The sequence below is a fragment of the Staurois parvus genome, unplaced genomic scaffold (assembly GCF_062004578.1).
Source record: "Staurois parvus isolate SC_StPar_1 unplaced genomic scaffold, SC_StPar_1.0 ptg000031l, whole genome shotgun sequence".
Taxonomy (NCBI): domain Eukaryota; kingdom Metazoa; phylum Chordata; class Amphibia; order Anura; family Ranidae; genus Staurois; species Staurois parvus.
This window is the reverse complement of record NW_028317827.1, coordinates 4,068,843-4,087,030: the sequence shown is the minus strand read 5'-3', so window position 1 is coordinate 4,087,030 and position 18,188 is coordinate 4,068,843. Positions and strand designations below refer to the sequence as shown.

The window sequence follows — 18,188 nt, the reverse complement described above, 5'->3', positions numbered from 1 at the left end:
TCACTTAAAATTTATATAAACCAAGAATGTGTAGTACGCTAACTTCTCATCCAGACATATAAATGAAATAAAATAATCCTCCAGTAATCCCATGTAAGATAAATCCACACTACAATAAAAGTCCAACTCCCAAATCACAGAATGTCCAAATTAGTGCTTTTAACAATCACTTTCCAAACAACATGCTTGTGCTCAAGTTACTCTACCTGCTCACCTCTAAGTTGGACCTACAAATTACAATAGATCAAATGCGTTTTTACAGAAGTGAATCATTTCATGTGGCGACGAATCCAGAATTTCTTCACTCAATCACGACTCCAAAAATGTGCATATAAAAAACAAAAATATATATCGTAGTGCAACATCATTTAAATTAAAGCGAATGGTTGAGTGCACAAAACATATGTGCTCACATTACAGCAAAACACACCGTGCTCCACAACAGTGTTATAAAGTGTTCACTTCATCCAACATATACAAAAGTGCTTCCCATCACCAATGAGTGTGCCATGCACTCACATTCTTCCTTGACCCATATATCATATAGGTCATAAGCACTATAAACACTGGTAAATCTTTTGCTTGTCCACCGATATCCCTTAGTAGCCATTTCCTTGCTACTGGCAAGAGAACCAGATTTAAGAGACCGGATTTCAGCTTCCCACTGGGATGGTAAATGCTCAGGGGAAGAGAGGACAAATCATAGTGCAACGCATAAAAAAGATTTCCTTTATTAAGCTATTAAAATCCACTCACAAAGTTAAACAGTGAAGGCATGTAATTCCAATGACAAAAATGGTTTTTCTCACCACACTTCCTGGTTTGCGAAGTGATGTCACTAGGCTCCACCCACGTGTTACGTCACTGGTCACATGATTTGCCTGGCCCTGGGATGGAATATCTCTGAGAATGTTGTTTCTAGTCCACACTCTGGATGCTATTGCAACTTTATAACCTTCCCATTGTGCTAAAAGATAATCCTATGTGTTTTTTTTGTTATTTATATCATCATTTTATGTGCAACACTATTCTATACACTATTCTACTATATTGTGTCTACACAATGGTTTACTGGTTATTTTGCTCTGCTTGTAAACTGTAAACATTCAATAAAAAATTATTGAAACTTAAAAATTTTATTGAACTGTGCAAAAGAGATGGAATACCCTGAGCAGAAAAACACATTTTCTATGTTACATTAGCAGCAGCTCTCTAACATTAAACTAGGCAGACTGCAGATAGAATGCATTACTTGGTGTTAAAATATCATGAACCATAAGTGTACACTATTTTTTTTATAAAGCCAAAGAGAAGTTTACCTAGAGACACCTACATTATATGATCATCACACTGACGCTACATTGCAAATAAGTGAACACCCCTCCAAACTATGCTCAGGGTGTTTCCAGTGAAGAGTACTGTTACAAAGACATGTTACACAACTGCTGTTCAAACCTTATGGCAACAGTTAGGGGGAGGTCTTTGTCTTTCCCAGTATCACTCTATCCTTGTGCACAGAACCAGATCCAGACATGATTTCATCAGTTCAGTGTGAAGGAACTTGAACAACCTGTACAAAGTCCAAACTTCAACCATACTGAAGACCTTTGAGATAAAACTGGAAGACAGATTGCGAAACGACTCTTCTCATTAAATATCAGTACCTGATTCATAAATAGTTGTTCAGTTTGGTAGACACACATACCCATACACTTGAAAATCTTGTGGAAAACCCTTCCAGAAGAGTTGAGGCAAGGAAACGGGGGCAACATATTAATGTCCATGGTTTTGGAATAAGATATCCAACAAGCTTATATATTTGTGATGGTCAGGTGTCCACTGACGTTTAGCCATATAGTGTAGGGATCCTTTTATGATCCAATAGCATAGGCTGGTAGGATTAGGATCATCACTTTCCCCTACTGTCAAAGAAGGACTCATTCATTCTTATTTTTCCAATTAAAAGTTTTTAAGTTGATCTTCAGCTTTTAGCGTGGTTTAAATGGTTCGTTTGGACCAAATGTTACTTCACTAACAGATGCAATGTCTCAGAGCTGTATGAACTGTATTTAGCCTCAGCCACATCCAGTATACAGTGCTGTGGTTCAGCAGTAGGATGGGAACTTCCCTTCTTACACCCCGAAACAAAACAGAGTTGGACTAAATACTGCTCAGCCACTCATGAAGAGCTTTGTAATCAATTAATTAATGGAAAGCTCTCTCTGAATGGCCAAGTCAGAGATTGTGATATCTTCGGCCTGCCTCTCCATCTCAGCCAATCAGAGGCTACATACAGTCCATACAGTGCTAAGAGTTGCTGCATGTTTTATTGAAGCAAATAGTTCGAAAAGAATTACTCATATATGGCCAGCCTATGGCATTTGACACCCAAGGCAGATAATTTTTATCCCCATACATTGGTGCTCAGTAAAAAATGCCTTTTTATATAAGCAGTTAGTGAGAGAAAAAAGGATCCCTTACATTGTTGGTCAGTAGGAAGAATGCCCCATATACAAGATACATCAGCCCCATAGCCTCTACAGCCCAAGGAACCACTAACAACTTCTGGTGGAAACCTTGGATTCCACTGAACACAGGCTGAGAAAGGTTACCATGGTGTGTAACTGGCGTGACAACTGGTCTGTCTGCAGGCATCATATCCAAGATGACAGTGTCCATACGCATTCTCAGTCTACACTGGCTAACTTGCTGGTTAATAACATGCATAAAATATCATAAATGTAAATATCTTATTAGAACATTTTTCTTTCATTTTTCAAATGAATAGTCTGGCAACAGGATCTCCATAGGACAAGTGCTGGTGGTTGCTTTAATAAGCATTTAACCAGTTCCCGACCACATTATAGCCAAAAGATGGCAACAGCACAGTTTGCTAGTTCTGGAAGGGTGTCCATGGACGTCCTCCCTGAACCACGCCCCCCTCGCATGCCCCCTGGGGTGCGAACCCGGTGTGATTTGTTATCGCTGTGTCCTTCGGACACAACTGATCATGTGTCCAGGTAAAAGGCCAATCAGAGCGGCCTTTTATCATATAATCAGCTGTGTTCAATCAGTGTAAATAGCAAGTGCCGGTTATCGGCAGTCCTCTCCTCATGCTGACAGCGCGTGAAGAGAGGAGAGCCGGTAAGCAGCATTTCTCAGAGGGGACTTCTACATTGATCATCAGGGCCCTGATGATCAGTGTAGCCACGCCAGTGCTTTGTATCAATGCCTCTTTAGTGCTGGCTGTCAGTGCCTCCTCAGTGCGGGCTGTCAGTGCCTCCTCAGTGTGGGCTGTCAGTGCCAATCATTGCCTATTATCAGTGCCCATCAGTGCCGCATATCGGTGCAGGGTCATCAGTGAGGCTAATAGTGTCCATCAGTGCTGGTTATCAGTGCCCATTAGTGATGCATATCGGTTCAGCCTCATCAGTGCCTCCTCACCAGTGCCCATCAGTGACTCCTCATCAGTGCAGCCTCATCAGCGCACATCAGTGAAGGAGAAAGATCACTTATTTTCAAAACTTTATAACAGAAACAAAAAATACATTTTTCAAAATTTTCAGTCTTTTTTTTGTTTGTTTAGCAAAAAACAAAAACCCCAGTGGTGATTAAAAACCACCAAAAGAAAGCTCTATTTGTCTCAAAAAAATGAATCAAAACAATTTAGCTTCGGTACAATGTTGCATGACTGCGCAATTGTCACTCATAGTGCAACAGCGCTGAAAGCCGAAAATTGGCCTGGGAAGGAAGGGGGTAAATGTGCCCGGTAGGCAAGTGGTTAAAAGGGCTCAGCAAACATTTAAAAAACTCGATGGAATAGAACGACCTCCGCAATACTACTGGTGTAAGCTCTGCCCACCCCTACCAAGCTCTTTGTAAACACCTGGTAAAGAATGAGGAACGTCCACAGAACAGGATGCTTTCCAGAGTTAACAATTTAAAAAGCCCATGTGTTCTTGGATTAATACTATAAAAAGCATACATTGATAATACTCCAAGATCCATACCTCTGGTAACAGCGTCCAAGGCACAGCCACAGCCTGTGGCTCCTCCTCCAATCACCAGAACATCAAATTCCTTAGTGTTTTCCAATGTGAGTAGCTGAGCCTCTCTGGATGGTAGTTCATTCTGATTGGTCTGTCTGATCAGCTCAGCGGCATTCACATGTGTTATGTTTACCTGAAAGACATACAGCATGTTCAGGACCATGTGGCAAAACCAAACAGATTGAAAAGAACTGATCTTACAGCATGTGAAGAAATGGCATCCAATACTCTATGTAAAACATAATTACTTATGGATGGTGTTTCTATAGAATGATCTATCTTCTATTTGGAGCTTAAAATGTTACTAAACCCACAACAGTAAATTCAGTCTATATATGCAGTAAAGCATATTTGTTATACTCACTGTGGAACTGAAGGGGTTAATTCTCCACATTGTGTAAGGCGGTTTGATCCTGTCTTCTCTAATCCTCCCATTCTTCCACAGTCCTCAATCCATCTGCCATAGTACAGAGCAGCAGTGACAAGTCAGCACATGCTCTATTTGGTGTGTATCGCTATTTTTTTTTTTTTTGAGAGGGTGCATGTGATCGGCACAGGGTCAATCAGCACTCTCCAGACAGAGACAGAGGGTTGGGGGTCATGCAGCCTCATGGGACAGAAGAGAGTGAAAATTCCTCCTACAAGATTAAACAGTGCTTGGCTGGACACTGATAGAAGTCACAAGACTGCTCTAACTGTCCATGAGAAAAGTACCAGTTACACTTACTGGAAACGGTGTTTCTGGGAAATCTTTCAGGACGGCACACCTGAGAGATGACTAGCTCCATCTGACAGAAAACACAATCAACAATTGACAGAGTTTAAATTCCCCGTCCTTCCCTCCACTCTTAAGTTATATAAAAGAGTATTACTGCACCCTGGTGCATAATAGGCAATCTGTCTTGACATAATCAACACCAGACATGGGTGGGAAGTAGGCCTGCCATCCTGGAAGATTTCCCAGAAACACAGTTACTGGTAAGTGCAACGGATACTTTTCTCTAGTCATCTTCCAGGACGGCACACCTGAGATAAGCAAGGAACTCAGGCCTACCTTAGGGCAGGACTACTGCCTGTAATACTTTCCTGCCGAATGCCAGGTTCTGGGGTGACAACAACTCTACCTGGTAGTGTCTCACGAAGGTGTCCTGGCTTGACTATGTGGCTGCTCGGCAGATCTGTTTAATCGAGGCTCCGTCCCTTTCTGCCCAAGAGGTCGTTAGCGCTCTAGTAGAATGATCCTTCAGGTGAGAGGGTACTGAGACTCCTGATTGCTCATAAGCTAAGAAGATGGCTTGTCTGATCCATGTAGCTATTGCTGGCTTAGATGCCTGCTGTCCCTTCCTTGGACCACTAAACAAAATTAGAAGGTGACTTGAATTTCTGAAGTCACTTACTCTATCTAAATATGTCAGTAAACACCGCCTGACATCTAAAAAATGAAAAGCTTTCCCCCCTCATTCTTAGGGTTTTGAAAAAAAAGACAGTAGGACAATTTCCTGCATTCTATCAAACCTTGAAGCCACTTTGGGCACATACAGAGGGTCCTGTCTAAGTACAACCCTGTCCCCTAACACCTCCAGGAAGGGTTCCTTGATTGACAAGCTATGTAGGTCACCTATCCTTCTTGCCATTTTAATGGCTAACAGGAAGGCTAACTTAAGGGATACATTTTTAACTGAAATCTGTGCCACTGGCTCAAATGGTGGCTTGGTCAAAGCCTCTAATACGAAGGTCAGATTCCAAGCTGGAAAATCATGTAACTTAACTGGGGTCACTCTCTCCCTAGCCCCCCAGAAATCTCTTAACTAGGGGGCTCTGATGCGAGTCTTTGATCCAGAAAGACTGACAGGGCCGCCACCTGCTCCTTTTGGGTAGTTCGTGCTATACCTTTGTCCACCCCTGCTTGGAGAAAGTCCAGAGACACCAGGACCATGGGAAGGCGAACTCCTGACACCAGGTGGAAAACACCATCCACACCTTGGCATATATTTTTCTGGTGACCTGTTTCCTACTGAGGAGAGGAGTGTCTATTACTCTCTACGAACACCCCTTCTTTCTCAGGATCTGCCTTTCAAAAACCAAGTCATTACCTGAAAGAAATCCAGACTGGGGTGTAAAGTTGGCCCCTGTAGAAGAAGATTGCTCCTGACTGGGAGAAGCTGCGGGGGAGCTACGGCCCATCTCTTCCAGGCCTTTCTTGGCCACCATGGGCCCAGCAAGATTAGTCTGCACCCTGATCGCGCCAGCTTATGGGGTACCCGCAGGATCAGCGGCAGAGGTGGGAAGCCATATGCCAGCTCAAAATCCCATTCCTGCGCTAATGCGTCCAGGCCTTCGGATCCCTGTTACAAAGCCAATGAGAAATACCATTTCACTTTCCTGTTTTTCCTGCAGGCAAAAAGGTCTATCTCCAGGCAGCCAAAGACCAGACTTATCTGAAAAAAATACCTCGGGATTGAGTTTCTACTCTCCCTGGTGCACTAACTGTCGGCTGAGAAAGTCTGCTTTCATGTTGACCGACCCCTTTATGTGGACCGCTGATACCGAAAGTACTTTGTTCTCCGCCCACCTTAGAAACTCTTGTGCTGGGTTGAGGAGATTTCGGGATCTTGTACTTCTCTAATGATTCAGGTATGCCATGGTCGACATATTCTGGACTTTTTCCCCTACGATCCTGGTTGCAAAGGCTTTCACGGCCTGACCTACTGCCAACATCTCTCTGCAGTTGGAGGAGGTTCCTTTTTGATGTGGCTCCCATGGGCCTTGGGCTTGTTGGTCCTCTAGATGGGCCCCCAGCCCCATTCACTTGCATTCGTGGTTACACAAACTCGGTCCCACTGCGACCATGGTCTCCCTGCCCCCAAATTCTGGAGCTTGAGCCACCATCCCAAAGAGATCTTTACATTCTCTGGGAGGAAAACTCTCTCATCCAGTGATTCTTCTTTCCTGTTCCAGGAGGATAGAAGGAAGAATTAAAACTCCCTGGAATACAATTGTGTCCATTCCATTGCCAGAATGCAGGCGGTCATGAGACCTAGAACCCTCATGATGTGCCAATCTGAGCAAGCTGACACCGCTATCAAGGCGGAGACTGCCTGCACTACATTTTGCAGTCTTTTCTTGGGGTAAAAATAGCTTCTGGACTCTGGAGTCCACTACATACCCCAAGAACACCTTGGTTTGTGAGGGCGTCAATGATGACTTCTCCCGGTTGACAATCCACCCCACAGATTCCAAGGCGAGACACACTTTTTCCAGGTCTCTCAGGATTTGGTGCCATGAGACTCCGTAGACCATCAGATCATCTAGGTAGGGAATGACGGAAATTCCCTGAAGGTGTAAAAAGGCTACTACCTCTGCCAAGACCTTGGTAAATATTCTTGGGCTGGTCACCAATCCAAAAGGGAGAGCTCGGAACTGCCAGTGACGGACGCCCTGCTCCATGAAGATCGCAAAGTGTAAGAAGGCTTGATATTCTGGGGCAAAGGGAACGTGGAAGTGGGCGTCCCTGAGATCCACAGTGGCCATGAAGACTCCTTGAGTAGATGCTTCTATACACTGTAGATACTTTCCATGCGGAACTTCTTGTACCATAGGAAATCATTCAACTTCCTCAGGTTTATGATCAGGTTCCAGGACCATGAACATGTGGGAACAGAATCCCTGAAACCTTTAGTCCATTGGCATGGGGATGATCACCTCCAGCCCTGCTAGATCTCTGATCCCTCCCAAGAGACCCTTTGCCCTTGCCCTGTCTCTGGGGGATAAGTTAGCACAAAAGGTATGAAGGGGGAGAGAGGAGAATTCCAGCTGGTACCCCTCCTTTATCAACTGCAGGATGTACGGGCTGCTCGTAATCTCTTCCCCTTTTCGGCAGACCTAGCTAACACCTGGTCCAGTCCTGGGCTGAATAAGAAGGAACCCTCAAAGGGTAAACCACAGAGATGGGCTCTTGACCTTTGATTGTCCTCCAAGGTTTTAACCCATACTACCCTTCGGGCCTGACCATCTCCACCGCAGCGTCTGCCATGTAGGCCACTGCCTTACTAACCACGTCCAAGGAATCTAAGACTTCTTCTGACTGGGTTTCCCCTTTTTTTCTTTGTACCCCGTGCGACATGGTCAATCACTCTGTGCATCAGAGCATCAGCATTTCTCACAATGCAGGTGGATGCAAAGGCTGGGGCCGTAGAGGCAGCATTGGTATCCCAGGCCCTACGCAGCAGTGTCTCCGACCTACGGTCCATCTGGTCTCTGATGTTACCCGAGTCCACGAAGGACAGGTCAGATATCTTAGAGACGTGTGCTAACGCTGCATCTAATTTTGGGGCTTTGAGGAATTTCTCCTCCTCTTCTTCTCCAAAGGGGTAATGCCTTTTCCAGGTCTTCAACTTTAGGACCTTTCTAAACGGCTCCTTCCACTCTTGGCTTGGGCTGAGACCTGCGCTGGTGGTTCTGGAATGTCCTCCAAGGCATAAATAGCCCTTAGGAGCCCTTCCATATCTTCCACAGCAAAGAGGTGTCTACCCAGTCTAGATTCCTCACCAGCTAAACGAACGCCATCCAAATCTTCCCCTTCTTCCAGGGAGTTTTGGCCAGAAACCTCTGCGTCCTCTAAGTCTTCCTCCTCCATGACCTGAGAGAACGAGGGAACTTCCCCCACACTGCTTTCCCAACCAAACTCCCTCCTGGAAAGACAATCCTTCCCTGGAGGATCGGGTATCCACTTCCCTAGCTCTCAGGGCTGTCTTGAAGGATTGTAAGGTGGCTAACATTTCCATTTGCACCGACAAAAATTCCTTCATAACCACCGAGGTTTCTTTCCCTGACAACTTGTGGATACAATTGTAACAAATAGGGTCTGTCGTGGTCTTGTGGGACCTTATCGTTACAATAGCCACACAGTTTAGAGCGGGGGGCTTTTGCTTTAGGTGGCTTATGGGCGCTCTCCAGTGGAGTTCCACGTGGCTCTGAGGAGAAATAAACAGGGGGGCTAGGTTAGAAACAAATCCCCCTTTTTGCCCGCTCTATGAACACCTATAGGGGAGTGGGCAAGGTCTCTACCCTTCTCCTCTTCCCCATCAGCTGAGTCAGGCTCGCCTCACTGGCTGCAGCCATTGCCTTGTCTTCTATCTTGCAGTGCACTTCGGCACTGTGCTGTCTTCGCCGGGCTCCTGGGTCCCCACTCCCAGGGGTTGCTCGTGGAAACTCCTCACCAGCCTCCCATGGAGAAGAAGCCGTCCGGTGCCACCATGTTTGCGGCAGTCCTGCCTCCGCTGGAGGTCTAACTGGAAGCGAGGCTTGGTACGCAGCCTCCTTCCCTCCTAGTTCTGGTCCTGCACCCTGGGCTTCACTGGAGACCCCAGTGAGCGGCTTCACTGCAGCCGCCCGGCTCCCCCAAATAGAGTCACGATGTGATGCCAGCCGGCCGCCACACACCCGCGAGTGGCATCTCACAGCCGGGTCCCCTTCTGACATACCTTCCCGCTGCCAAGAAAGAGGGAGGAAGGCACTTGTCCCCAGAACATCTGGAACCCTGGAGTAGGCAAGTAAAAGCCTGCCCTCCCCGCCTCAGCTACTACCCTCCAGGGAGGACCTCCAGCCCCCGGCCTGAGGTCACACGAAAAAAAACTAATGTTTCGCTGCCAGGGAAACACAATCAAGTACTGAGGAGTGGAGGGAAGGGAGGATAATTTAAACTCTGTCAATTGTTGATTGTGTTTCCTGTCAGGTGGGCTAGTCATCTCTCAGGTGTGCCGTCCTGGAAGATGACAAGAGAAAAGGTATTTAGCAGTTTATATTTACTAAAATAATTGCATTTCCATGTTTTGTGTACTGTGGAAGAATGTATATAGTGAATGCAGGGTCCTGGGTTTAGTAACACTTTAAAACTTCACAAGAATATGTTCGTACTTTCTGTGACTGTATCTGGTCATCCGCTTTCTTTTTCCTTTAAATATTCTTATGCCTAGAGAGACTGAATCAAATGATCTCCAGTTGTCAGGAGTATTATAGGTGTCTCACATCAGTTAAGTAAACCTGTTTATGAACCTGGACAATATAAACAGTCAAATGATGAAAAATATATTAGTTTCAGTGAAAATCGCATTATTTGTTTTCAAAAGTAGATGCCCTCAGTCTTTTGGTTAAGGATAGTCAGTGTCTTTTAACCCACTTCCTGTGAGCCCAGACTGCCATTGATCCACCCAATAGGGAAGCATCATCAAGCAGCATGGACTCAAGAGTATTAGTGCACTGATCAGCGCTCACACGTTCACTGCTGCAGTGGAGCCTGACTCCGCTACTGAAGGAGAAGTAGAAAGACCTGTAACATCATTAGGTCAGCCAGAAGACTTATTGAAAAAAAGGTATATATAGTATAACGGTTTGCGGGGTTTCTTTAGTTATTTTTTTTTTTTTTTTAAGTGTGCATGCGTGTTTTTTTTTTTTAAACAGACTTAATAAAAACAAAGAGAAGCAATGGTTTTCCAATTCAAAATTTGTCAGTTCAAACATGCAAAAGTGTTTTCCTATTTTTGAAAATGATGAAAATCTACTTTTTCTGAATTAATGAAAATTTACAGAAGAACTATTCTCCCTACAACTACACAGATTCAGTATTAAAAATCAGCATAAAAAGTAGAACACCATTACTTTTGGTGTCCCCATATACTGTATTTACGTTAACAGTTTTGCATTGTTTTGTTTTGTTTCTTACGGAAGCATTTAAAGAGTTTGTTACCCCAAAAATTATATAAACATATTCCTGACAAGTGTCTGTTGTACCATGAACTTGTCTTAAAATGTATCCTGTTCTCTTTGATTTGCTTTCTTTGTGTGAAATACCTGGTGTCCCTGCTAATTGCCCTGCTTTCCTAATTCAAACTATGTTATGCATAGAAGCACATCCATCTCAGCATGGTCAGTTTTCTGGCTGTGCTGAGAGCAAAGCCTGCCTGTCCTCCAGTGATCAGACTTGTGCTAATACACACCCCTGCTCAGCCATTTACTGGGAAGATTAGTGTACTACTGTTTCTCCATGCCTCCCAGACCCTTATGCAGCTGACAACAAGAGATTATGTAATCACTTATAAAAGAAGAAAAAAAACTATTCAGAAATTTTATATATAAATATATATATATATATATATATATATATATATATATATATATATTTTACACATACACACACACACTTGCAAAAAGTATAGGGACATCCCTCTAAATCATTGGATTCAAGTATTTAAATCGCCTCCATTGCCACAGGTGTAGAAAATCAAGCACCTAGCCATACAGACTGCTTCTACAAACATTTGTGAAAGAATGGGTCGCTCTCAGGAGCTCAGTGAATTCAAGCGTGGTACCGTGATAGGTTGTCACCTGTGCAATAAGTCCATCCATGAAATTTTCTTGCTACTAAATATTCCACCGTCAACTATTAGTGGTATTATAACAAAGTGGAAGCAACTGCGTGCTTCAGCATGCGCTGACCCCACTCTTTCATTTTACGTGGCCATTGGGTTTGGGGGGGGGGGGGTTCACATTTATTTTAAGCACACTGGAATCATTTCAATCTGGCAATTGCCTTGATAAGCATACAGAGTGATATGGCACAATCCAACACTTTTACACTTGGTGCCAAGAAAAAGCTAGGTGCATAGCAGATTTTTCTTTTGTGTGCTTTTTTACAGTGATATTAACATATACACGGCCAAAAAGAAAATATTCTAAATGCATTTGTCTGTTTAGATGGCTTATGAATAGACAGCAACAAGCCATAATCAAACTTCTTTTACAACCAGGCCTGCAATATTTACTATGACAGAGAGCACAGGGTTAACTGAGCGGCCACCATATGTTCACATTGGATCTATTGTAGCACAGGTTTGTCTCAAAGCACAATGACACTGACTCCTCCAGCCCTGACTTCTGACCCCAAGGCATGTGGAAAGTCACAGATGACCTTCTGTCTTTTTGTCCTGCTATACTCTCTGCCCTGTGCTTGACGAGTGACATGATGCTGCTAGCCAAGCTCTGTTTGAGCCTAAACTGACCCTTAACTGTCTCTTTCATACAAGTCACAGGGAAACCAAGAGAGGAAAGAGAAGCGGAGATGTGAAAGTCACTAAACAAACAACTAGAGGGGTGAGGAAATGGATTTCAAAAACAAATGTCCAATCATCATAAAAGCAAAAAGGGGGGATATGAAAAGTACAAAGACACAAGATATATCCCAAATGTAATGTATAGTCATAAAATGTATTTATTACTTATGGCTAGGACTGAAAATGCATTTAAACAAGTATATAAAATAATCTCCCATTTAATCAAGCACATAAAGCTTTTCATATTTCCCAGGAGTTGTTGTAATCAGTCTGATTACAAATCTCTGTAGCTCAAACTGAAATTTGCACACAATGAACAATTCAAAACTGACTTTTCTCTTGAATAAAACTTAGTCTGAAGGTTCAGACAGATAAAGGAAACCTACAAAAAGAAAGTGTCTGCTGTACTATTTAGCAAAGCCAGAGTGCTCTGAAAAAATGCTTTGTCATGTATTAAATTTTAGCCCATTTCATATAAAAGGTTCCATATAGACCAGTGGTCTCCAAACTGTGGCCCGAGGGCAGCTCTTTCCTTGCTTTTAACCGGCCCTTGGGAAATTATTACCCCAACAATGGGGCTCTATTCCTCTCACTGACACAAACAATGGGACTATTTCTCCCACTGATATCAACGATAGGGGACTATTACTCCCCCCCAATACCAATGTTGGGGCATTGTTTACTCCCACTGATGAAAGGATATTTTCTTCTCCCACTAGCCACAGTCCGGCCCCGCTATAGTTTGAAGGACAGTAAACTGGCCCTTTGTTTAGAAAGTTTGGAGACCCTTGGTATGAACTGATAGAACAATATTTCAAATTTAACCAAAAATAAACACCTAACATAAAATTTACTAAAACCCATATAATCCTAAAACGGCACCAAATATCACAGTACTGTCTTAAAGGAACTTATTAATGAGTTTTTCCACCTTCAGCTAATATACTGAAAGTCATAAACTCCTTTACTCAGTGAACAGTTAACAATGGTGAGGATAGTGTTGTTCAGTGGGTTCAGGATCCCATTGCTTTCACAAGAATTCTAAAGTCTGAAATGAGTTATCACTTTATTGGAATGGCAGGGTAGGAGCAGCATGAACCCTGACCATCATAATCACACTGTTCACACTTTTTGTTCTACTTGAGGAAAGCTGCACATCGCTGATCCATGCAACTAAAAACTTAATTCCCCCAGTAGCAAAAGGGACACTCTACCCCTCTGATGCATTTGCTACCAGCTAGGGCTTAATTATAGGGCTGTACAATTAAAGCGCTATTACACCTAAAACCAAAAATTGACTATATTGCAGCTTACCAGTCATTAAATATGGTGGCTGCAATAGTTTCCTTTTCTTAGGCTTTTTCCCCTCAGTTTCCATCTAATGATCTGGCCAGTAACACACCTCCTGTATTAGAGCACCCCTACTCTGGATGAAGGAGCACAGGGGCACCTTTGGACAGGGGCATTGTCAGTCTGGGGGAAGGGAGTGTTAGATGTACTAGCGCATTTATATACACTAACAAACTGAAGCCAAACTCCAGCTAAAACTTCATAAGCAGTTACAGCAAACTTTTCTTTTCCCTTTTGGGATAAAAGTTTTACATAAATAAAATCTGATCATTTTAAGCACCTCTGCCAGTGGTAAATGGTTTGTCTCTTCCCTGTAATTGATACATCCTGCTAGAGAGCTTGTTCTTTTGAAAAGCAAAAGACTTACTGGTTCGATCACTAGATGAAGAGAGATGAAGGAAAGCCTAAAAAAGAAAACTAATGAAGACAACATGTCTAAAAATTAGTAAGCTGCAATATAATAAAAGGTTTGCTTTTGGATTTAATACGGCTTTAAGCCTAAACAGGGAAATAAGTATATCAGAAAGTTTAGGAAAAAAAATAGATCTCCTTGCAAAGAAAAAAAATGTTTCCTCTCCTGCTGCATGCACCGCTGTAGTGCAATTAAGTTATTCTCTGAAAACCATTTAGAAACCCACACTTCCAGAGTGTTATATAGTTAGTCTGGCTGAAAAGAGACAAAAATCTATCCAGTTCAACCAAAAAAAAAAAGTTATAATCCTATACCCACAGTTGATCCAGAGGAAGGCAAAAAAAAAATTCAGCAAAGCGTGGACCAATTTGCTCCTGCAGGGCAAAAAATTCCTTCCTAATCCGCCTAGAGGCAATCAGATATTCGCTGGATCAACTTTACCTATAAATGTTAGTATCCAGTTATATTCTGTGTATCCAAGAAAGAATCCAGGACTTTTTATTTTATTTCAGGTACTTATATAGTGCCGTCAATTTTACGCAGCGCTTTACATATATATTGTACATTCACATCAGTCCCTAACCCTCAAGGGGCATACAATCTAAGCAATCTACTGAACTAACCAGAACCAACTCTTGAGGGAGTCTATTCTACATTCTCACAGCTCTTAAAGTGAAGAAACCTTTCCGTATTTGGGTATTAAATCTCTTTTCCTCCAGACGTAAAGAGTGCCCCCTTGTCCTCTGTGATGACCTCAGGGTGAATGACTCTACACCGAGTTCACTATATGAACCACTGATGTATTTATACATGAGGATCATATCCCCCCTTAATCTCCAATTCCTTTAATCTTTCCTCATAGCTGAGCTCCTCCATGCCTCTTATCAGTTTGGTTGCCCTTCTCTGTACTTTCTCCAGTTCCCCAATGTTCTTTTTGTGAATTGGCGCCCAAAACTGAACTGCATATTCCAGATGAGGTCTTACTAATGATTTGTACCGGGGTAATATGATATCTCTCTCTCTGGAGTCTATACCTCTTTTAATACAAGAGAGGATTTTGCTCGCTTTAGAAACCGCAGCTTGGCATTGCATGTCATTATTAAGTTTCTGATCTGCCAGAACTCCCAGATCCTTCTCCACCATTGATCCCCCCAGTTGTACCCCCCTAGTATGTATGATGCATGCATATTCTTAGCCCCCAAAGAGCATAACCTTACATTTATCAACATTAAAACTCATTTGCCACATAGTTGCCCAATTAAACAGAGCATTGAGGTCGGCTTGTAAGTTGGAGACATCCTGTAAGGACGTTATTCGACTGCACAGCTTGGTGTCATCTGCAAAGACTGAAACTGTATTTTTAATCCCAGACCCTATATTGTTTATAAATATATTAAAAGGTAAGGGTCACACTGAACCTTGGGGTACACCACTGACAACCCTAGACCATTCAGAGTATGAATCATTAACCGCTACTCTCTGAATACGTTCTTTTAGTCAGTTTTCTATCCATTTACATACAGATTTTTCCAAGCCCGTAGACTTTACCTTACACATTAGCTGTGTGTGGGGAACTGTGTCCAACGCTTTTGCAAAATCCAAGTATACCACGTCCACAGCCACCCCTCTGTCCAAGGTTTTGCTCACCTCCTCATAAAAAGAAATCAGATTTGTTTGACAACTTCTGTCTTTCATGAATCCATGCTGTCTGTTGCTTAAAATATTTTTTTCCAAGCAAGAACTCATCTATGTGGTCTTTCCACATTCCAGTGTTGATTTCCTCATCCCCCAGCATGTGCTGTGGTTCCCTCTGCCAGATGCTACATAACTACAGGACACAGTAGTTTTGTAGATGTGGGCAGGAGGAACCACTGTGCACAGCAGAGGATAAGAAGATTGACACTCTTCGAAGTGTCAGTTTCTGTACAGATTTTGCAGAATGAGGTCTCTGCATTACAGCAGTGCAGGCTACAGCAGAGATAACTATGCACATTCTCCTTTGCAGGGAGATCCTTAATTCAAACTTTGTGTTAAGCGACGAAGTTGCTTTATAAAGAAGGAAAAAAAAAAAAAAAAAAAACAGAAAAAAAAAATCACAACAAAAGAAAAAAAGACATTGCTTGTTTTCTTCTTACAAAGGCTTACCAAAGTGTGCCAGTTACGGTTAATGAATTCACAAATACGCAAAAAGACCAGACGTACAAAAGGGAACTTATGAAAGCAAATGTTTGATAAGCCCACATTAAAGATTTCCTGATCTCAGGGAAACATTTTATTCATTTTGTATGCAGCCCTCTTCTTAAATGATTAGATCAATTTTCCCCGCGCTCCTGCCCCATTAGAATTGCAAATTTCCCAACCTTCCTAGACATTTGCAACTTATGGTGTAGCAGCAAACAAGATCTAATAATTAGTGTCTATTTCTGAAAGAAGTGCATATTTAAAGACTACAGGCAATTAACAACCAGGTTGTCCTGTAATCACGTACGGTATTAATTTGAGTGTAGCGCTGAATTTCATGCAAATTACTCTCTTAAACAGCGGCGGCTTTCGTTCTCCTGGGCGCGCCAACAACCTGCTAATGAAAGAGTTAATGGATGGAGCTATTTTATTGAAATTTGTTAGTACTGAGGCGGTCCCTACTTTATTCAAGAACTCTTTTTATTCATTGCATTTTAATGTGGAAATTATTGACTCATCATAAAATTAGTTCAGTCTAAACACGAAGATAAAGGAGTAGAGTGTAAATCAGGCTTACCAAAATATTTAGGACTACGTTACTTTACGAACACTGAACTGTATGCATAATAGAAGTACTTAAACTAAGCAATTACTAGAGCAAGAACAAAACCTGATAAAAGTCAGGGTGTTTTCCAAACTTAGGTCTCCTGTCCTCCCTGAAATGACTCAAGTCGCTAAACTGAATGCTTAAATTAAAACTATACTAGTATTTAAATACTAAGGCCCCTTTCACATACCCGCTTTATTGCGATCGCTGGATTCCTGTGGCAAGAATCTGAGGATTCTTGCTGCTGATATGACTAGTCTATGCGATCTGCCGCTCAACCCTTTTAAACTAATGGCAGACTGACAGCGGCCGCTGTTGATCGCATGCAGCCAAATACAGAGTGATCAGTTGTGGTTTGGGACAGATGTAGGAGCCTGGATGAAGTCAGCTGCATCCCAGCTTGGATATCTAGACACAAAACGCAGCTAATTGCTCTGTGTGCAGATGCATGCGATCAACAGCAGCCGCTGTCAGCTCACCATTAGTTTAAATGGGCTGAGGAGCCACTGCAGATCGCAGCACCCAGTCATTTCAGCGTCCGTAGATTCTTGCCGCAGGAATCTAGTGATCGCAACAAATCAGCCTTGTGAAAGGAGCCTTACTCCGAACTGCTGCTGCAGGCCACTTTCTTGAGCATCAATCTTATAAATCTCCATGCAGTGGTTGTTAGTTTCCTCTGCTGATCTTTACAACACTACTGGGAGGAACCATTGAGGACTGTAGGAGAAACAGAAATTTGACACTTCTGAAAGTGTAGATTTCTGCACAACAGGTCCACAGACGACTCGAATTTCAACAGATTCAGCAGAAAATGGTCAATATTCGAGGTGTGTATAACCACGCCAAGGAAAATTTGCATCTGGCTGTGAGAAATTTCCAATTGATATTTTAATATATTGGGTACTCTGTATGTGATAGATAGCAAGAAGCCTTTGCCAGGGGTGTTTAGAAATAGCTCCCAAAATGTGCAAACAGGTATACAGAAGGTGTTCACATAATCAGATTTGAAAAAAAAAACACAAAACAACAGTTGGGAGAACTGACACACTTCTATATGCAAAACCTATAAAAAAAATGCCAAATAATTTTTAGCATGTTAATGTAATTTCAAAAGTCATCTTTTTATTTTCTACAGTTTTCATTAAAACAAAACCCAGTGATCCTGCCATGAACATCCTAGTTCAGGCATTTGCTATTATGGAGTGACTAGTTCAGCCCCTTGTTTCTGTCTCCCAACTGCTTTCCTGTGTTGTCACCCTGTCATACACAGTGCAGACTATAGGGGTTGATTTACTAAAACTGGAGAGAGCAAAATCTGGTGCAGCTCTGCATAGAAACCAATCAACTTCCAGGTTTTATTTTCAGAACTTCAAGCAGAACTTTACCCCTTTGCCCACTTTTTTTTTGGGGGGGGGTACCAGGTTTTGATAAGTACCCACTCCCACTACTGGGTCAGATTGCCGCAGTAAGTTCGCACCCCC

The 18,188-nt window shown here is 42.7% G+C and overlaps 1 protein-coding gene across 3 annotated transcripts in view; it reads right to left on the bottom strand.

Moving 5' to 3' along the window:
* The window catches only part of GPD2 (glycerol-3-phosphate dehydrogenase 2), a 304,438-nt gene that overhangs the window by 250,480 nt on the left and 35,770 nt on the right, over nt 1-18,188 (bottom strand). For all 3 annotated transcript variants that reach the window (XM_089659673.1, XM_089659690.1, XM_089659682.1), the window contains exon 3: nt 4,011-4,182. In XM_089659673.1, the coding sequence (XP_089515799.1) occupies nt 4,011-4,182 (172 nt within the window). The remainder of the gene's footprint in view (nt 1-4,010; nt 4,183-18,188) is intronic.